This window comes from Calidris pugnax, unplaced genomic scaffold, assembly GCF_001431845.1.
Source record: "Calidris pugnax isolate Ruff unplaced genomic scaffold, ASM143184v1 scaffold54, whole genome shotgun sequence".
In the NCBI taxonomy this organism is placed as follows: Eukaryota; Metazoa; Chordata; class Aves; order Charadriiformes; family Scolopacidae; genus Calidris; species Calidris pugnax.
Window position 1 is genome coordinate 13,306,599 of NW_015090864.1, and position 21,757 is coordinate 13,328,355.

The 21,757-nt window shown below is 38.9% G+C and overlaps 1 protein-coding gene across 5 annotated transcripts in view; it reads left to right on the top strand.

Moving 5' to 3' along the window:
- The first annotated feature begins 479 nt into the window (after positions 1-479).
- CUL2 (cullin 2) overlaps positions 480-21,757 on the top strand; it is a 46,708-nt gene continuing 25,430 nt past the window's right edge. The window contains exons 1-7 of one of the 5 annotated variants that reach the window (XM_014945107.1): positions 480-613; positions 4,488-4,626; positions 10,770-10,872; positions 12,801-12,895; positions 13,552-13,657; positions 17,770-17,852; positions 20,348-20,434. In XM_014945107.1, the coding sequence (XP_014800593.1) occupies positions 4,508-4,626; positions 10,770-10,872; positions 12,801-12,895; positions 13,552-13,657; positions 17,770-17,852; positions 20,348-20,434 (593 nt within the window). In that variant the 5' untranslated portion in view covers positions 480-613; positions 4,488-4,507. Of the gene's footprint in view, positions 614-709; positions 845-1,930; positions 1,954-4,487; positions 4,627-10,769; positions 10,873-12,800; positions 12,896-13,551; positions 13,658-17,769; positions 17,853-20,347; positions 20,435-21,757 lie in introns of those variants that run through there. The other 4 variants (XM_014945108.1, XM_014945105.1, XM_014945109.1 and 1 more) reach the window with 4 other exon arrangements.

A 21,757-nucleotide genomic window follows, 5' to 3' on the forward strand; every position in this document is an offset into this window, starting at 1 on the left:
AAAGACTTTAAATTACTTGGTCTCCACAGTGGGTTTACTTATTTATTTTGAGTTCAAAGCTTTTTGTTGCCGTTTTCACCCACGGAGACGGCCAGGCCGGGGGCGGGTGGCCAAGGCCGAGGCCTCTTTCACCCCGGCAGTGGTTTATCCGCGGCCGGGAGTCCCCGCTGGGAGCCGGGGGCCGCCTGCTCCCTCAGCACCGGACACCTCCATCTTCTGGCGACACGGGAACCGCCTCACAACAACCCCGTGCACCGAGACATGCGGGGAAAAGGCCGGAGGACGCAGCCCGGGGGTCCCGAAATGGAGTCGCGGGGGCCCCGCCTCAGGCCGGAGGGCAGCGCGCAGGCGCGGAGGAAGGAAGGGTCACCAATGGAGGCGCAACGCGTGCGCGGAGCGCCTGTCGGCGCATGCGCCGTGAGACCCCCCGCGCCGAGGCGCTGCGCGGTATTGCGGCCCCCCGCGCTTGCCGTAGAGTGGGCTGTACCAAACGCTTCTCTTCGAGGCGGGGGGGGGGAGAAAGGCGGTGTCGGAAAAGTGACGGTGCGCCGGGACCTGTGGGCCACCGCCCATCCTGTGGCCGGCGGGGCGAGCCCGGGGGCGGCGGGGTGAGGTAAGAGGCGTAGGTGAGAGTAAGCGCTGAGGGAAGGAGGGTGGTGGAGGTGACGGTGGCCGCCGCGCCCGTCCCCGGTAGTGGCGGCGCCGGGCTGAGGGGCGGGGCGCGAGCGGCTCGGGTAATGGCAGCGCTGTGAGGAGGGGAGCGGGGCAGGGACTGCGGCCGCAGGGCAGGGAGCGAGGGAGGCCGGCGGGTGGGCGTCGCTGACTCGGGCCTCCTTGCCGCCAGGTAACCGCCCTCACCGGGAGAGCCGCCGGGCTGAGGGGAAGAGTGTCCGGCGGTCCCCCGTCCTGTGGGCGGCCGGGCCGGGTGCGTGTGGGGGCGCTGAGGCCCTGCCTCCCGCCCGGGCCCGGGCGGGAGGCAGGGCCTCAGCGCCCCCACACGCACCCGGCCCGGCCGCCCACAGGACGGGGGACCGCCGGACACTCTTCCCCTCAGCCCGGCGGCTCTCCCGGTGAGGGCGGTTACCTGGCGGCAAGGAGGCCCGAGTCAGCGACGCCCACCCGCCGGCCTCCCCCGCTCCCTGCCCTGCGGCCGCAGTCCCTGCCCCGCTCCCCTCCTCACAGCGCTGCCATTACCCGAGCCGCTCGCGCGCCGCCCCTCAGGCCGGCGCCGCCATAAACCTACGGTTTCGGGCCAGCCTTAAAACATTCCTTAAGTTTCCAACCTATTTAACCACCCCAAGAAACAAGGCGACGAGCGAGCAGGGTGGGTGGGAAGAGCCAAGGGCAGGACTATCTGCCTCAATCGCCTGCCACCGACCCCCCCCCTTCCCTCCCGCCCCCCCCAAAAGAAGCCAAGAGCGAAACCAGGCGGAGAACCCTCCCCGCGGGCAAGGGCAAGACGCGGGGCAGCAACCGGGGCCGGGCCGGGTGCGTGTGGGGGCGCTGAGGCCCTGCCTCCCGCCCGGGCCCGGGCGGGAGGCAGGGCCTCAGCGCCCCCACACGCACCCGGCCCGGCCCCGGTTGCTGCCCCGCGTCTTGCCCTTGCCCGCGGGGAGGGTTCTCCGCCTGGTTTCGCTCTTGGCTTCTTTTGGGGGGTGCGGGAGGGAAGGGGGGGGGTCGGTGGCAGGCGATTGAGGCAGATAGTCCTGCCCTTGGCTCTTCCCACCCACCCTGCTCGCTCGTCGCCTTGTTTCTTGGGGTGGTTAAATAGGTTGGAAACTTAAGGAATGTTTTAAGGCTGGCCCGAAACCGTAGGTTTATTGGTGCGAGCAAACGTAGTCGGTGTGACAGCGGTGTGTTTTAAAGGATGAGGTGATGGAAGCAATAGCCTTTCGTTATTCTCTGTGTAAATAAGTTTCAACAGTATCTGCTTACCTTAAGGCTGCCAAACAGGTATGGTTTCCCACCCCCTGAGTAGTATAAACCCTAGAGTAGATACTCTGCTGCGCTATAATTTTTACCGTGGAGGTTATTTGCATCAGTATGAGATGTTTAATACTCTAAGCTGGTGAGCTCGCACACAGCAGACACTGAAGCACAGCAAACCCCAAAGCCCCCCGTGTCTTACAGAGAAAGTTATACTGCAATTGTCAACATGTCTACGAAATGAGTCTAAGTTCATAATTGGCACGAAAGCTGTAAGAGAATGCCAAATAACAGCCAGGTCTGTCTTAAGCTATTTAACCCCAGAATACCTTTGCGAGTATGTGGATACATAGTGCTTTACATATTATTAGGTTTTGGGGGTCTTAAACACAATATTACTGATTCTGTATGAGGTTTTGTGGGGAGGACATTTTCTTCACCCTTCCTTTCTCCCCTCAGTTGTGCTTATCTGTGAAAGGAATGGTTGTTTTACCTTGGAGATACCAAGTGAGCTTCAGAGAGAGCAGCCTCTAATGTAACACTAAGTATGACTTCATTACCAAAAGAGCTTCTTATCATTGTTAAAATGCTTATGGACCGTGGTTTTGTTGTTGTTTTTTTTTTCTTTTTTTCCTTGGGGTCAGCTGAAAATAGTCTTGTGTTTTCTAGAAGAGTAGTATTAGAGCTTTTAGAAGACTGCTGGTTGGTTTGTTTTGGGGTTTGTTTTGTTTTGTTTTGTTTTCCTGGAAGTGAGCTCTACTGCTGTTTACTTCTGCTGCGGTTCATGTTTCTCTGAAACATACATCACTTTGTGTTTTTCAACTTACTTTCTTTGATGGATATCTGTTTCTTTTGTCAGTTCTCACTGATTTTTTGTGTAGTAGACTGCTACTGACATACAGAGATTGAAGATACTTTTTTTTTATTTCCAAAAGTGGTAATAGCCATGTTGCAAATATAACAACTTAAATGTTTCTACTGAACTGAAAGTGTTTATGCACAGTTTAGCGAGCTTTTAGCTCTTCTTAAAAAAGTTTCTTGTTCATAAAAGGTTTTATGGTGTCCTGGTTCATTAAACCTAGGATAATACCACTTCCTCGATACTACTTATTTGCTACTCAGTTGCTTTGTGAAATCAAAGCAAAGGTGGGTTGGGTAATACATTGGTTACATTTTAAGCGGAAGCTGTTGTGTTGCAGGTAGAGGAGAACAACCCTCTGCGGTTCCTGAATTAGCAGTTAAGCAGCTTGGTTAGTTAGTCAGGGTGGCGTTTGGCATGCATGCAGTGTAAAAGTTGCATCTGGTTGTTTTTTGGTTTGGGGTTTTTCTTCTTTTTCTTCTTCTTTTTCTTTTTTTTTTTTTTTTTCTTTTTCTTAAACTGAGAACCTGTATACCCTGAAATTTGAGAGAACTAATCTGCCTGAGAAAAATTGAGAGGCAGTAGTGGTTAAGGTAGTAAAGCAGGTTGCTAAATGTTTGGGGTTTTTTTAGCATGACATTTGATTTTATTTTTTTTTCTTTTATAGAGGTGTGCCTCTTGTACTAAAAGTCTGTTTGTAACTAGTTTCTTTTTTCTATTCTGACCTAGAAAATTTGGGGAGACGAGAGTTACTTGTCAGTCTATTTTAAATGAAAATAGGAGTATTCTTTCCACTTTTTGTTTTAGTCCTACAATGTCGGGTTTCTGAGCAAGAACTAGACTTGCTTTGTGCATGGAATATCACACATCAGGTCCTTTCTAGATCAGGTGCATCGGGCAGAGAAAAACAGAACAAAGAAGAGGCCTTCACAGTTGTGTATCTCAGAAACGTGTTTGTTTGGTTTTTTTTTTAATTACCTTACTGTTTTCCCAGTTTTATTTCAGTAATTTAATATTTTTCATTCAATAAATGTCTTCTAGTATTTTTGATATGAAATTGCTAACACACTTTCTGTATTTTCAAGCCGTGTCTTATTTGAAAGAATTCACTATTTGTCCTGCTGCATAGTGCAATAAGGTGCACAAACTCTGCATAATGCCCTGTGTTTATCTGTGTTTTCTCTTTGTCATCTTGATCAAAGCTTTCTGGTTTTGTGGCTTTTTAAGTATAACACCAAAAATGTCTTATGGAAGCTTGAGGTGAACATAGGCTACAAACTGACAGTAGTAGTTTCAAATACTCTGGTAATATGTTCAGTGTGTTCCTGCTCAAATACAGCTGAAACAGCCTTTCCATAAAAGTGAACAAACAAAAATTTGCAAGAAAGTTGTTTTCTTCATGTAGCACTGTTAACTGGACAGCTTGGTAAGGTGATGAATCATGAAGCACAATGTTGTTAGATTAATTGGGTTATGTTATAGGCTATTCATGTAACATTAATGTTCCCTTCCATAATGTTAAAAATAAGGTTTGTAAGCTTGATTTGTGAGGGTGGGGAAGCGAGGGTGGGTGTTCTTCGTGTTGCTGTTTCATGGTGGTGCAACAGTTTACAAAGTTTAAATTGAAAAATTCAAAGGAAATATATATTTATTTTTTTAAATGATTGTGCAATGTTTTCTGACATGTTTAATTCTTCTACAGATTAACACTAAAGCCCCACAATGTCCTTGAAACCACGAGTAGTTGACTTTGATGAAACATGGAACAAACTTCTAACAACAATTAAAGCTGTTGTTATGTTGGATTATGTTGAAAGAGCAACGTGGAATGATCGCTTCTCGTATCCTTTAAGTAAAAGTGTGACTTCATGTGTTTAGCACGGAGCAGGCCTGCATTATGTGACAATTTCAGTGGGCTCAATCAGAAACTCATTGTAAGGTTGAATCTGTTACTAAGCCTGTGAGTATGTTGAAAGGGATGGGGATTTCTGGGGAATTTTGCGTATTTTTGGAAGTATTCTATGTGAAAATCACCATAGTAATAAAAAGTAAGAGAGACTGAGTTTTAATCACTTTTAGTAGCTCTAATAGCTTATGATATAGCTGTTCACAGAAATACATGTATTGAATTTCCCCTCTTCTGATATTAAGTTTGCTTATATAAACTGCTTATACAGTTTGCTGTATGCTTAAGTGTGTGTGTAGCAGGGGAAGCACCTAAGACAGAGAATGCATATCTCTAAATTTGGAGGGCTTGGGGTTGGTGAGGTTGTTCTGTTTAGAGGTGTCTCCCTCTTCTTTGCACTTCTAAGTGTACTGATGATTACCATATTAGATGTTTCTATAGCAAAGGTTTATAAAAAAGCTTTCTTCCTTTGCCTCCTTGCCGCCTTTGTTATTGCTTCTCTGTTCTTGACAGTTAAGCTATGTTTCAAAATAATTACTCTTTCTAGCTGTGATCTGTGGTCTTGCTGTTCAAGTCACAGCTGTACATATATTGTTGTAGTGAAAGGTTTGCTTTTTACATGTAAAATGGACTTGTAATTTTTTACAAGATTTAAGTTTCAGTGAACTTCTTTTAAAAGAAATGTAGCTGCTCTAACCCTATGCCCTGTGTCTATGCATCCATTAGCCATTATAGTGTGGTGAATAATTGGAGAATTTTAGGAGACTTTGCAGCTGTTCCGAAGCAATTTTGGCTGAGTTTGGTTTAATTATAGGGGAGAAGAATAGCCTAGACTTATTTATTGATTTGTTAATTTTTCTGAGTGGAAAAAGAAGCTCCTGGTAAGATTCTTATATATAGATGCTTTAACAACATGAACTTACTCTCTGTGCAGGAGCTGGACTCTAAAGTCTCTTTCTGAATGTGTTACAATTTCTTAGAATTGTTTGCTCATGTACCGTTGTTTTGAATGTGTGCATGTGTATAAATACATAAAAGAAAAATATAGTTACTCATAGTCCTTTTGGAGCCTTTTTCGATGGTGCAATAATCTTTAAGGAGCCCTTTCATTTTAAAACTTTGTAATTAATTTCTGGGAGCATGATTCTTTACCTTGTCTTGGAGTCAAGTTCAAATAACAGCAGAATTTACAGACTTTTGGAATTAATTAGTTGTGCACTTATGTGCTGACAAATTGTGCTATAGTCATTCTTTCTAAGCAGCTTTAGAGAATTGCATATTTCAGTCTTCAACAAGTAATAAACTTCTGTAGCTTAAAGCTCTAAACATTTAAACAAAGGCATCTAAAATAGATTTAAATGTAAAATAATAATTGAATGAGTTGTTGGATTGATTTTTCTTGTCACGCTGTTTCCCTTAGAACTTTTCATGGAGGCCTTGTACACAAGTCTGCTGTTGATCCTTTTTAGGGATTTAGTCCAGTTGATTGAACATCAGAAAGGGAACACTTATGAATAGCAGACTCTGGAAGCAGTCTTGGAAGAATCATTTGGCATGTAGTTCTTAAGACCTGTGCTTTCTATCACCTCTTAATTACATTTCTTGGAAAGTGGCAGTATTAGTCCCTAATTTGGCACAGCCAAGAGTCTTTTTGGCTTATTTTGTATGGCTGAATGGCCTGAGGACCTTGTGACTTGTAACTTCCAGCTTGAGTGTTGATTGTCTAGTATTTCTCCTACTTTTAACCAAGCTCTGCATTTTAACACAAACCACTCACTGAGGAGTCAACAACTTGGTGAAACTGGTAGTTCTATACAGTTGATATGTAAGTTTTTTCCCAAGTTTTAAATGCATAAAGAAAACTAATTTAATGATATATTTTAGGGGATGTGGCATTTAAAAAAATACATGTTGTTCTTCATTAGCTTGTCATTCTCTGTTACATTCAATTTAATTGGAGTAATCTGTTTCTAAACATCTATAGGGATTTTAAAGGAAATGTCATATTAACTCTATTTTTTTTTTTTTTGCTGGTTAATAAGCACAATAAAAGGTGACAAATTATTTGATTAGTCCAAACAATGATATGGAAACAAAGGATAAGACAGAGCAAAGAATCATGACTTTGGTCTGCAGCAGTGTATTCTAAGAAGTGTTTGCTTTCTCTTGTGCTGCTTCAGGCAGCTGAGATCACATGGTGTATGCGCACTAATAGTATTTTAGGTGTGAGAGGCTTGTGTTGTGCATATTCCACTTCTAGAACTAATTTTTGCCTCACTGCTTCTCTAGAGCTTTTGTCTTGAATATACTGTTTTCTTTGTGACTCTGATGGCAATTTTATTGTTAAATGTAGCTTAGCTTTAAATATAGCTTATACCTCAAACTTGAAATGTTAGAATGGCAATGAGCTTGGAACCACAACCATGTAAGAGTTAAAAATCTTTTGGAAAAGATCACTTGAAAGACCATATGTCACTTTATTTTAAACTGTGAGTCATCTTAAGCCACCTTTGACCTTCAGATTTCCTTTAAGGTTTTTTGCAGAAAGAAATGTTTCTGGAGTTGTTTCATTGTCTGGTAAATGAGTGACAGTTACGTCTCTCTTTTTGATATGTTATTTACAACAGTTTGGTTACTGTGAATGCTTTGTATAACTTTCAAGACTTTGCTTCTAACTCTTCAGTAGGCCAAGGGGTGCTCTTTAAGTTAAGAGACTGATTAAGCTTGATTAGAGAGTGGTAGTTCCTCTGTACTTTGATAACTACCTTTTAGCAATGAACTTTTTTGAATGGGTAGAACATCAGGATCTTACTGTTATCTTGGGTTTTCCACCAGCCAAGTAAATAGGGTGAGCAGTACCCAGGGAGGAAGTAGCCATACTGCAAACAGAATTATTTTAAAAGTATGCAACGTAGCCACCTGCTTTTTTTCCATTTTTCTGCATGTTTCTTCTCCCTCCTTTAATCCCCTATTTTACAAGAATCCTATGATGAACCACAAACTAGCAAACATTTATTTTTAGTATAAGAACCAGCCCAAAGGGAAGGAACAGTAAATAAAATTCATAAGATGGTGATTCTTATGACTGTGAGTCTTCTCAAGTACTCTATGAATGTTGATTCTGGTGTAGAGGAAGACGGGCAATCACAGAAATTTTCCAAAAGCTCTACTTTGGTCTTCTAGAGAAAATCTGTTCAAAACCTTCCGTTAATATATGGCCTTAAATAGATGCTTTTTTATAACCCTGAGGACAATATTTGTGAGCTTTTATGATCTTGGATACAGTATTTTCTTATTGATGGTGTTTTTTTTCCTCTTAGTTTGGAATTGCTTCGTTTTCCCATTGCTAGGTAATGCCCCTCAAATGGCAACTACTGGAGCACTTAAATTGCACAAGGCTTTTGATGTTCTTGTTCTCAACACAGAGTGAAGGCCCCGAAGCAGCAGTTTGCCTTCGGCTTCCTTTGAACTTTCTTACCCCGCAAAACTGCGTGCGAAACTGGAAGGACAGATGGCTTTCACCATTAAAGATAAATTATTGAATAGTAAAGGCTTCTTCCTGATCTTCTAAGGGGCAGCAGCACAGTGAAAATGTGCTTGAAGTTTATGGAGTAAAATACCAGTGATGATTAATGATTCATCTCCCTTGAAAGGTTGTTTGTTTGTTTGTTTGGGGGTTTTGTTGTTGGTTTGTGGTTTTCTTGGGGTTTTTTTAAGAGACTCACCGCACCTCAAATGCTACACCAGTTTGGATTCTGGACTGCAAGATGTAGTTACATGAATAAACCAATACAAATGGAGGAAGGATGTGAACTTTCTGTAGCAAAGCTGCCCTGTAATGTGTTATTGAGACTCATTGCAGCTCTTTTTTGTAGAAATCCAAGAAACTTGGTATCCAGCAAGTAGAATTTGGTGTTGATTTTTATCATTTGGTTGATATAGAAAAACATGTGAGTTGCCTGTGGAAGTACTTCTGTGATTAAGCTATTAGTTTAATTTCAGGAGGTATGCAAACTGAGTGTCGTATGTCAAAAAAGATGACTAGATTCAGCTTTCTTCATTTGCAAGAAAATTTGACTGTTTTCTAGGATAAGGAAAGGTATGCTTGGAAGATGGGCATTTTCATGAAGGAGCACTGGTTTCATTCTTAAATAAGTTTATTACAACTAAGAAACTTGTTTACAACAGTCATGTCATCAGGACTTTTAACTGAAGCTTGGTGCACAGATGCTAGATAAATTCAGAGATATTTGTTTGCTGCTTCTGTCAGATAAGCTGCCATCATTATTTTCTTGTGCTGTTGTGAAGACTGCCTATTTCCTCTAACTGAAGTTTTTCTTGTAGGAGAGATTCATTATAGTTTTTGCTATTCTAGGTAGTTTCGTTGTGGATCTAAAGAGAAAAAAATAGTCATGTTCCCTGTTCTTGTGAGTAGCTTATAAAGATTTCTCATTCTGGAATTTACTTTCTCAGAAATATCTTATTTGCATAGTGAAGATGCTTGTGATCTGAATGATATTGAGGATGCATTCAACTACGGACCAACCTTACACTGATAAAATTTGTTGGGGAGGGATATATAAAAACAAAACCAAACGACAACCAAAAAACCAAACCAAAAAAAACCAACCCCCAAACAAACACCCCCTTCACCCCTGCAAACAAAAAACAAACAAACAAAAAACTCCAAAAGCCCCATTTGTTCATTACAGTCTATTTGTAGAAAGAGAACTTTCCCTTCTTCATTACTAATTTAATAATTTGTTTTGGTATTTTTTGGATGTGATTTTGGAAGTTGGTGTAATGTACTGTTACAAAGCAGTGAATGTTTTGTTTGTTGGGGTTTCCATTTAATGCTCTTGCTGTTCTGAGGAGAATTCTGGTAAAGATGATCTGTATGGATGAAATAACTGTACTTGAGATTAGACTCTGATTAGGCTTTCCTAGGTTCCAGTTGCCTAATAAAGTCTTTTTTCTATTTAGTTGTCCTACATTAGTATCTTCTCTGTTCTGAGTAGCATCAATATAAAAAATGAAATATGCTTTTGGGAAGAACTATGTGGTGAAACTCAACACTGTTCTGTAGACTAAGCAGGTGATTTGTCAACTGTCCTTATGTCTTCTGTGTCCTTTTACACAGGTATGTGCTTAAGTTAGACTACAGGAAAGCAGATCATGTATCTTCCCTTAATAAAAGAGCTTACCTTAAAAAGTAATCTATACTAAATCATTATTTCTAGCGTGGCTGGTTTTATAAAGTGCCTAGACTTAGCAGATAAGCATGATGTTTTAAATAATCTTTGCAGAACTAGTTTATTTCTCACAGTTGTTCACCTGAAGCTTGACTTAATTCTTGCTTGACTTTTCTGAAAGCAAGGTTTTTAATCATACATTCTTTTCCTGACAAAGTATCAAGTATCTTTTTAAACACTTTGATATAAACCTTACAAATGAAAGGAGTAGCTCTGCAGGGTGCTTCAGGGACAAAACCACCTTAAGGGTTTTAAATGTTTGCTGCTGCCCATTTAAGTGAGCAAAATTGTTTTACTTGTGGAGTCGGAAGGAATATGCGAGGACAGTAAATTGTTTTGTACTTGGAGGAGGAAATCTTGAAGTTGGCTTCACTTCATGTTTATTGTGCTCCATACTTGGCTGATCACATTATTAACTGAATTAGTGCTTCTTTCCATTATCCAAAAAGAGACTCAGTTTGATATTGGCTGAAGATACAGAGGAAGAATTTTGGATGAAAGCTGCTTTTTCACTTTGAGATAATCATGTTATTCATAGATGGCAAATAAGCAGTAGATGCTGTGTCAACTTGGGGCTGCCAGAAGTTCCCAAATCTTAGCTCTGACATGCCCTCGCCTTCCACTACTTAAAATTTATTATTGATGTTGAAAACTTAGACTCTTCACAAATCAGGACTTATACTACTTTCAGAAAAGGATCCAATTAATCTTTTGTGCCTGGCTATAAAAAAAAAAATAATTAAAGGGTGTGTATGGGAGAAAACAGGTTCTGTGAATCTTAAATTTTCATACTTTAAGCAGGTACAAACCTTAACTCTGAGCCCAGAGACATTTATGCTTTGTGTGTGGCCTATCCTGAACCTCTTGGAGAGAGACTTTATACTGAGACTAAAATTTTTTTGGAAAATCATGTACGCCATTTGCACAAGGTAACTTATACAATTCCTGATGTACATGTAGGTATTGTTTGTCCTTTTTTTGACTCTGGGGGAGGTTTGTTTGTTTTATATGAATGAAGGTATGCAGATTTTATAAATCACAGGTGTCAGAGTTCCAGGGACAGAACATATGTCTATATATCTGATATATGTAACACGTATCACACAACACAATGTAGATGGATATATAGAGATCTGTCTATACTTAACACAAAAGAAAGAGCTTTCTTGTTAAACAAACAATTATGGTTTATATAAATTATTTATTGGCTTGAAAAGTGAGTTCTTTCTTTTCTGTTGAATGCTTATAATCAAACAAGTTACAGAAATGTCTTCATTTTCCGAATGTGCTAGAGTTGGTCATTAGCCTTATGTTACAATGTATCTACTCTGTTGTCTTGGAAACTGACTGTATATACTCTACTAAAGAAAACTTCTGAAATATGTGGGAAATAAAGTAACAAAAATGTTTGGGAGGGGAGGAAGTAATGGCAAATTATTTATTATGACAAATAACAATACTTGTATACCTATATAGCTGTGAATTAACTTTTCTCTCATCATCTAAGACAGCTAATTTCAACAGAATCATGATTCATCATTTTGAATGTATAGGATGGATGAACAGTGTCTCCTTGTATTTCAGGAAAAAAAAAGTAGTAGTAGATTTAAATAAGATGCCTGCTGTCTTTGGTGTCTGTATAGGGAATGAAGAATTGCAAGTTCTGCATGGTACTGCTAAATGGCTTGATGTTGATTTCTGAGCTTAGGTATACCTGTGTATAGGTACAGATACTGGGAAGACAAGACAGACTGGGTGTCTTAATGGGTAGTTCCACTAGTTGCAGAGAGGATACCTCTAACATTTTAGTAAACTAAATCAGTTCACTAAACAGGCAGATAACTCAGCCATAAAAGTTCTTCCTCATTTATTTAGTGAGCTGAATGAGCTCACTTAGGATCATTAGGCAGGTGCCAGCACAGCAGAAGTTCTAGGAAGTAGTGGAAGGCAAAAATGCATTTTTTAAATTGGCTATTCACCATTTGTCTTTGAAATAATGTTGGAAAACTTAATAAAATTCGTACTGCAGAAGGCGGCACTCTCAATTCTGTTCTGTCTGCTGGCTCTTCTCTTTTACATTATTTCTGCTTAGACTTCTTGGCTGCTTGAGCCAGAGTTTAAAATTACATACTGTAGAGAATTATGATTGTATTCCTAGGATCTCATCCTCCTTCATGAATCATATTAATTCGTTTAAATTGTTGAACTTATTCCTTTGAAGTATTAATGTATTTTGAGAAGTTCAGTACATCAGCAACTTCATAAATAATTCTCCTAATTTTCAAAAGATTTGGGCCTAGATTTACAGAACTTAAGACGTGTTTAAGTTTGCATATATCTGCACTTCATTAAACTTGTTTTATTCCAGGATTCTTAGTAAGTATAAGGGCTTGTGTAACCAGTAAGGAATACTGATTTGAAGCAGTTATAGTTAGGCAACTCCACTGTGTGTGTGGCTGCATGAATTTAAAATTGATTTGTGTCAATGAGGGAATAGTTATGTGAGTTATCCCACCAGTATGGTGTGAGAATATGAACCATGCTTCTTCAAGCAAGTACTTCTGTTAAGACAAATAGGAAATAATATGTTACAGAGGTTGTTCTTTTTAAATGCAAAAAAACCCCAACCCAGTTTCAGGTGTTGTGGCTGGCTTACCAAAACTGTAGTATGAAGATTTATTACTTTTCTGGTCATTGCAACAATGTTATTTTTACACCAGTTAAAGTTTTAGATGTAGTCTTTATTTTGAATCCGTGATTTTTATTAGAAAATTATAATCCTGTTATAACTTTCTATGTATGTGTGCTATTTTCATACTAATTTTAGCGGGGGGTGTGTGTGTATCTTCCTTCACAGAGGGTTCTGGAAGCTGAAGAACAAGTCCTGGTTATGTATCACAGATACTGGGAAGAGTATAGCAAAGGGGCAGACTATATGGACTGTTTATACAGGTAAGCTTTGCAAATGAGTTGTTACACTTCTGAAATTTTTACAGTGATCTGCTGCCTAAGTCTAAGAATGTTGCTTGAAGAGAGCAGTAGCTGAATGAATATGCCCCAGGTCATGACCTGAGTAAGGGAACATAACTGACAAAATTGTCCCTGTGAAAATTGAAGCTATTTTGTGTTTGAGTGTGAGAACTGCAAAATTTCAGGTACAGGTAGAAGAACATACATTTTAATTAAAAATATCTGATACTCAGGAATGGTTTTCTATCATTAAAAATAAATAAACTATTACTATAATACTAGTCAACTGCTTAGAATTTAGCAGTTATTTTGCGTATGTATGTATGAGTAATATGGCAGTGTATATTGAAAGGTTGGATGTTTACACAAGTATATCACACACCAAGAAAATTCTGGCAGGGATAAATCTGGCTACTGTTTGATATCTCAGTTACAAACACTGTACTGTTTTAATATGGTGTAAGGCCTTTTAAATTGAAGGAACTTATATTTTAAGAATTTCCTTCAGATAGCAATGGCATTGGTTACAAGACGTTGTCTTTTGTGATGTGGAAGACATTCCACAATTCCAAATTTATTAAAAAAAACCCAACACTTAACTTTTGCCTGTTTTGATTAGAATATTTTTATTTCTGTAGGTACCTCAACACACAGTTTATTAAGAAGAACAAATTGACTGAAGCTGATCTTCAGTATGGTTATGGAGGAGTGGATATGAATGAACCATTGATGGAAATAGGAGAGGTAGGTGTCTCTGAAAGTGTGGGTGGATCTAAACTGTGTTCAGAAGCGCCTGAAGTTCAGCTTTGTCCTTTTACGTGTGGACTTTTCTGTGTCACAGAATCTGAGTAGTTAAATATGGTAGAAGATGTAAGCACTGAACCCTTTGTAAAATGAGATTACAGTTTTGATGTAGAAAAATACAGTGATCTAGAGGGGTAAAAAATGGCAAATATGAAAACTATTGGAGAATTTGGGTTTAAAATATGATAAGAGATAACACTGCAAAAAAGCTTTATTTTATTAAATGACACTACTAGCTAGAAAATATTTTGAAGAAGCAGTATTTTTGATTTTCGAAACCCTTGAAATACTACTTTTAGGCTTCTATTTCTTGATGTCACAAAGTATAACAGCTTTTTTGAGATTATTCTGTGCATCTTATTTTGTAATGCAAGCTGTTTTGTACTTCTGTTGTAGCAACTTGGATAGAGATTTTGATAGAAAAGTAGACATTCCGCACTCAAAAGTATCATGTAGGGAGGGCTTATCTTTAAAAGAAAAAAAAACTTGATGTAAGCACCAGGGTGTTTACACAGTTACTAATGTAAGTTGGAGAGGCTGAGAGTAATTTTTAAGTACCCTTAAAATGAAAAAAATTCTAATCTGTAGGACTCCATTCTGAAATACCGCCCTGTGCACTCCAACTATGTAGAAGTGAAGTATACGTTGTTTCTGTTACTTCATGGCTACTCTTACCATGACATATAAGTAAGTAAAATAGAAAGACAATTTTATAGTGTAAAAAAAAAAAAATTCTTCCAACAAAGCATTTCAGTATGTCTTTAAGAAGATTTTGAAAACACCTTTTTAGTCTGAATCAACAAAACTACAATCCTGAATGTAGTTGAGTGGAAACTTTTATTTTGAATGCTTGTCTGTGTATCTGTTTGCTTTGTCTCTGTATGTATACACACTGGTAGCTGGAGAAGTCATTTTATTCTGTCATGACCTGCAGTGGTGTATTGTTTCTTTCCTTTCCTCTCTACATTTGCCTTTTTCTCTAAAGGGGAAGGGGAACACTTCTTCTCTTCCAGTTTGGAAAGCCAGAGAAAACACTTTATTTTTTATAATTAATAACAGCTTGACCTGTCAGTGATTACTGTTCTAGCTCGTTGATTTCATTGCTTTAAGTAGGAGGTCTCTTCTGTCTTTAATGAAGAGTAAGGAGAGATTGTGATGCATGAAGAAGCGCCTTCTGTGCTTCAGACCTGGCTACCCCGCTGATGAAGGCGGCACTGCCAGTTGAAATTGCTAATCCTCTGACAATATTCTTAAACTACAGCTGGCAGCCTTTGGTTTTTGTTGAAGATGTTTGGATGATGGTGTCTGGAACTCTAATGAGTTTTTCATTACCTCACTCCCCAAGACTCCTTCCAAACACTGTCTTTGTAATCTGTAGTATCACTAAGTAAATTTTGGATCTTGAGGCGGTAAAGTTAATCTCTGTTCATTACTGGTGTAGGATTAAGTTTATGGCAGTTACTTTTGCTCTGAAAAGGAATGGAGACTTGAGTGCTACGCTTAAGTAGTTTAATGCATTAAATTGCAGCACTGTTTTTGTTGAGTTCAATGTCCCAGAAAGAAAAGTAGTTCACATTTATTGACCTATAAGGCACTCGCCAAGTTTATCAAGTCTCTGTTTTGAAAGCATTTTCTTTCGTTACGATTCCAGTTTAGGATTCTATCTTTTATTCTTTGGATTGCACTGGGGGCTTTGACAAAAGTCTTTATTTCAGTTATTCATCATTTTAGAATGGAAGGAATTATTATTTATCCATTTTTAGATGACTGAGATGATCTGTCCTTTATTTACTCTAGAGCAAATGTGCTTATTTTATATATAGTTCTCACCAGTCTCAGCATGAAGTTACAGAAGTAATGCCCAGTATTTGTAGAAGCAGGACTGTGCTCTCTACTGAAGTTTCTGTCTCAGGGTCACTCCTGTGTGCTAATGAAACTTTGGGAGCTTTTCAGTAATCTTCAACGAGTACCTGCTTGCTTAGTTCTTCTGCGGTGTCTCGCAGTAGAGACCGGACGTGCGTATGTGATGTGTATGGGCAGGGCTTCAAACGGTTTATCATCTTGATAAGTGTTCCAGACATTCAGTAATTGTTGTACTAGGAAAAATACAGGATGAGATCAGTTGATGAAAGTAATCTGCCAGTGCTTGCAAGAGATTTTAATTTATTTTTTTGTCCTTATATTATGAATGCATGGTGAAGGATACTGCTTTTTTGAGGTGAGCTCTGGTCACCAATTTGACTTCTCAGTTTTCAGTGATTCTGAGCTAGCAGATAGTTAACATGTACCTTCTGGGTTTTTTTCCCCAATCACGGGGCAACAGATTCTAGAAAATGGAGGAAACTGCCATATTTTGTATTTTCAGTCTACTTGAAGAAGTAAGACCAGTCCCTCTCTTCAGGGAGAAAAAAGTCTCTTGAACTAATACATCAAACTGCTGGATTAACTTGTCTGTAGTTTACTTGACAAGAAAATTCCAACAGGCAACTTGAAGCTGTTTTGGATTGTTAGATCATATGTGAGAGGGATCATGTTAGAGACTGCATTTCAGAGACCACATTGCAGAATAGAGTCACCCGAGGTCATCTCCTTCACATCATAGTCACAAAATGTCAGTCCTTTTTTTTCTTCAGAACTAGCTTCTTTCAGCATTCTTGGCTGCATGAGTACCTGATGTCAGAGGGAAACTGGTTTCCTTTAACTGTTCTACTACTCTCCACAAGGCAAGACAGTGAAAATCACTCCTGAGACAACTTTGATTTCAAAACATTATCTGTCTTTCAATTTATAAACAAACCTTTACCTCTTCTTTGAACCTGTTATTGATGTGGTTGGATCAGCATTACCTCACAGACTTCTGTACCCTGTGCTACAGCATGGGTGCTGGATAAGTGTGACAGAGCAAGTTCATTTGTCTGCTCTTTAAAAGGAAGATTTATTCCACAAGGTGGATCAGATGGGATACCTAGTCGACAGCCAGATGCATGCTTTCAGTTAAGACATACCTGACCAATATTTTAATTTTCACAGCTAAGGACTTGTTAGTTGTGTCAAAGCTTTCTTAGCAGCAATATTCCCTCTGTTCTCATTGATTTTGGACATTTCATTTTTTCCTAGACTGCTACTCTCTGGTAGGTGTCTTTAGACATCTCAAATGTGTGTGAGTGTTCCCCCCATATGAGGGATCATGTGATCCCCTTTAGGCTTTAAATCTCATATTGACTTACGTGTAAAAACTCCTTGAGTGATGGCAGTTGTGTTTTTAAAAATGGTATGTTTGGGGAGAAATTACATCATCCACAAGAGTGTGAGATACTTGAGTCCATTTGACCGATCCCTCTAATGATATATTAGGAATATGGTGACCCTATTTTAATTTTATTTAAGTCAAATATTAGCTTGCCAGTGACTTAAGTGCTATGCATCTTAGCTTGGAGATGCTCTCTGTGTGTTGGATCCAAGGGTTCTGTATCCTTGACTCTGTTCTCTGACAAATTGGCCAAGAAACGTTCCCTTTTGTCAGCTGAAGCTTATTTGCTATCATTTTTAGAAATACTGGTGTCCATACACATTCAAACACTTCAGGCAGAAAGGCATGTTACCTGCCTGTGACTGTGCAGATGTTTTGTTTATATGTACACTCAAAACTTGCCCTCATAACCCACTTGCCTTAGGGTCCTTACATGCTTTTGAGAATACTTGAAAGAGTGGAACCAAGGGATAAATCAGTCCTATTAGATGTGTAAGAAGCAAACAGACTGGGAAGCATGCATTCAGATGCTGCCTTTCTAGAAATTCTATGTGTGACACAGATCTGTGTGGTCTTCATCCAAATGCAGTCAGATATTCTAGAAGAAAAATGGTAAAATAATCCATTAATATGTTGACAAATGGGGGGGAACAAAAGAATTTCAAAAGGAGAAAGAAGAGAGTATCTAGCAATTTCATTCTTAAAATACTAAATGGAGAATTGTGACGTCTTTGGATTTGTTTGGGGTTTTTTTTTTTTTTTGTATTTTTTATTGATGTAAACTTGTGTTGTGTCCTGACAGCTAGCTCTTGATATGTGGAGAAAATTAATGATTGAGCCACTACAGGCCATCCTTATTCGGATGCTCCTCCGAGAAATAAAAAAGTGAGTGCTTGATTATTTTTTGCTTTTACACAATGTGGGGATATTGCATTTATTACTTTGAAAACTCTGGGGACTTTGACCAAATACTTTCATGAGGTAGCTTCTTACCTGGTAATGGTGTTCTGTCAGCTTTTCTCATTGTAGCTATGTACTTGTGGTTTGCATTCCAGAAAGACTAAGATTCTGTGTTTCTGTTGTTCAGATGAGTGATTTCACTTAACATTCTTGGTGTTTTACTTGAATGAAATGGAAATAATTTCTTTTTTTTGCACTTTGAGTGAATTTATTATTTTATTTCTGAATACCTTTGTTACTTTTAAGCACAGGCCCTGGTAGTTACAGGGGTTGGGACTTTTTAAGTTTTGATTTTAAACCTTTATACTGTTTAACTCCTTAAGGTTCTTTTTATTTATGAATAAACAGAAATTTTGAAATATACTATAGACCTTGTGTGTAGTTGTAAGTTTCCTCAGTTTCTACACTTTTACTGTTGTTTAGGGTAGCTCTGGAGTTGTGTAATGATGTTTGTTTTTTTTTTTAAAGCGATTGCATGCCTGACGCGGGTGACCAGGCTAGTGTAGGTAAACTGAGAGAGTGAGGCAGTTTGGCTGACTGAGGTTCCTTGGACATGCAGTTCATCAGAAAAAGACTGTATTTATAAGGCATTTAAAAAGTGATTATAATATTATAATTTCATTTTTCCTTCCTGAATTATATTTCTAGACAAGTAAGTAACTGATGTGATGTCCCTCTCAGGTTGTATTTCTGAAGCCAGGAAGTATTGTATTTGCTTTCAGATATTGAACCATGCTTCCTTTGTAACCAGTGTTAATATTGCTTTATCCATATGTTTACTATAACAATTATTTTTACTAAATGAAGATTGCCTAATTTATGGTGAAGAAGATTCTGTTTTGTCACATTAAGCACAGTGACACTGAAGACTCGTTTTAGTCAATCTGTCTGTTTCACTGGCGGGTGGGAGTGGAAATCTGTGTTAAAACCCTTTTCAACAGATATCTGATGCCTCTTAAAAGTAATGGTATGTATATACCTTGAGGCTGACTGCAGACCTCACAAGGGTATTTAGATCAAGACTGTTGCTGGCTCCATGGAGCGTTAGATGTTGAGTCTGTAACAAGTTGACGTTATTTGTTATTAAACCATTTGCCATTTGGAAAGTTTTAAATAAAACTTGAGTCATTGTCTTTAATGGTTAGGTCTGTATTTTTTTTCCCCTCCGTTTTTAATTTTTTTTTTCTGTGATCTCAAAGAAGTTAATTCAACTCTGTTTCTCAAAGTATACATCTAATAATTCAGATTAAGTTTGTTCTAGCCACTTTGTGATCTGCCTATCATGTAATGAACTGTAGAAGAGAACTTATTATAGCTGTTCTTCTTGGTATCATGAAATGTCAGGTTGCTATGGGTAATCTGAGGATAGCCTTTGCACGTAACTATAGGCTTGTTACTGTTCTTTGCTATGATTCCAGTGGTCAATACAGTTTGTAAAAGGCAATTTTAAAGAAATTGCTGCAAATGGCTGTTAAATGTCTTTTAGTTTTGAGTTCAGCAATTCGGGGATTAAACAATGTCTTTGAAGAAGTGGATATTAATAAGTTACATCTATCTCAGGGGCAAGAACATGCATGGGAAGTTTATTACCTAAAAAATTTAATAAAATTACTAATACTTACATATATTTAGAAACCTCTCATTTAGATGCCTTCTTAAGTGTAGTACTAAAGTGTGGACATAGTTCAATTTATTAAAATGTTTTACAACATAATTAAAACTTAAGTAGATGGGAGAGTTGAACTTCTTCAAGCTGGAAGATTTTCCATAGTATACAACGATATGCGGAGTTGATAACCAATATTGTGGGCAACTAGTTGCATATAAAATTATGTTAATTACTGTACTGGAAAAAGTAGAGGGAGCAGAGGCACACATTTTTCATTTTAACAACATATTTAACTGGAATGTCAAAAAGACTTCTCATTAAAATCTTGAGCACATCTACTTTTTAGAAGCTATAAACTTGTGCAATACACAATACATTAAAATTAACAGTAAAGTTTTTTGGCAAGTCAAAAATAAAGAAGTACAAGTAGTGACTTGTGATTCAGCTCAACAAGATGGCTAAACTGATCTAAGAGTTTGCTGATGCCAAAAAGGAGCAGGTTGTGCTCTGCTACCTTTCTTGTGCTGAATTTGGTGCTCATCTAGTCCCTAGATGAACCAACTCAACAGCTAATATTACAGAAAACCATCTTGCCTAATATATCTCCAGATTGGCACGATGAGTCAAAGAATTAGATGAGTGCCAAAGCAATGCAAGAGAGATACAGAGGCCTGTGACTGAGCAAAAGGGAGCAGGATTAGCCCCCTTGAACAGCAGTTAATTGTTAAATCACTTAAGCCTGTCTTGTCTGACTACACTCCTCTTAATATAGAGTTCTGAATATAACACACTTTCTTCCCCCTCCCTCTAGCCCAAGCACTCCTCCTACAAGGCAAGCTGAATATCAACTTGCGCATTTTTGTTTCAACACAACAGGAAGCCGACAAGATCTCAAATTGTGAGAAAATTCATCTATGAAATTCTTAAACAGAAATAATTTGGAAATTATTCAGGTGCTATCTCAAATGACAGTGTGATTAGTACAGACTAACCAGGAGAGGCTTCTCTACTAAAGATAACTAACACTTTCAGACTAACTGAACCTATTCCTGTCTAAGCTGATATATTATTTATACCTTTTATTTGAAAGGAAAGCCTATTGGAAGTTAATAACTTAAAAGCTTTTGAAACAAGCTCTTCTAATTCACTGTGAATTCTGTAGTTAATTGGTCTTAATAGACCATTGGTCTGACACAGCAGAGCACTTCTTCTGAGTGATGGAATCTTCTTTTAATGAATACTGTGTTTATTATTATGTAAACTTTAAATATGTTCAATGGGGCTATAGTGGTACGGTGTATGATACATGTTAAACTTCCACTGTTAGCTTTAGTCTTAAGCTAGGAACAAGATGGAGTTAATGTGAAACAGCACAATGTTGTTGAGCTTGGGTTTTGTAGTTTTCTCTATTTCTTTTGAAAAAAGAAACTCAGCAGCAGAATTACTGAAACTTGTGTTTCTAGCACTTTACCTTTTGTCCAGGCTGCCCACGAAACATCATCATTCCCTTCTACACTCCCAAGATGTCCTGTGATATCCCTGATTCAAACTGTGCAGCAGCTGCTCTGTAGCTGTATGCATCTGTATTGCTTGCTGACTGCTGCCAAGAAGGAAAATATGCACTTAATAGGCTTCCACCTTGGTGGGGTCACCACTCTCTCTTGTTTTAGTTTGGCAGATATGCTTACTACTAGAGCTTTCATGAAAATTATCCTTGAAGCTTACGTAACTTCTGAAACTTCTGTCAAATTTTGTGGAAACTAACCATTTGTGTTACGAATTCTTGGGAGCATAGTGCCATTGGTGTAAATAAAAAGCTGAAGATGCTGCTAAAATGAAAAGAATGATAGTTTTGTGATATGCTATTTATTGTGGAAATAGTGTTGCTTTTCACATAGCTTCATGCTGAAGTTCGTAGCACAGTTCTGTCAATACATTTACAGCAAAGTTGTCAGAAAATTTATAGTACCTCTCCTGTGAAGATGGGCTGAGAGAGTTGGAGTTCTTCAGCCTGGAGAAGAGAAGGCTCTGGGGAGACCTTATGGTAGCCTTCTAGTACCTAAAGCTGGAGAGGGACTTCTTACAAGGGTGTGTAGCAATAGGACAAGGGGTAATAGCTTGAAACTGGAAGAGGGTAGATTTAGATATGAGGAAATTCTTTACTGTGAGGGTGGTGAGACACTGGAACAGGTTTCTTAGAGAAGCGCTGAATGCCCCATCC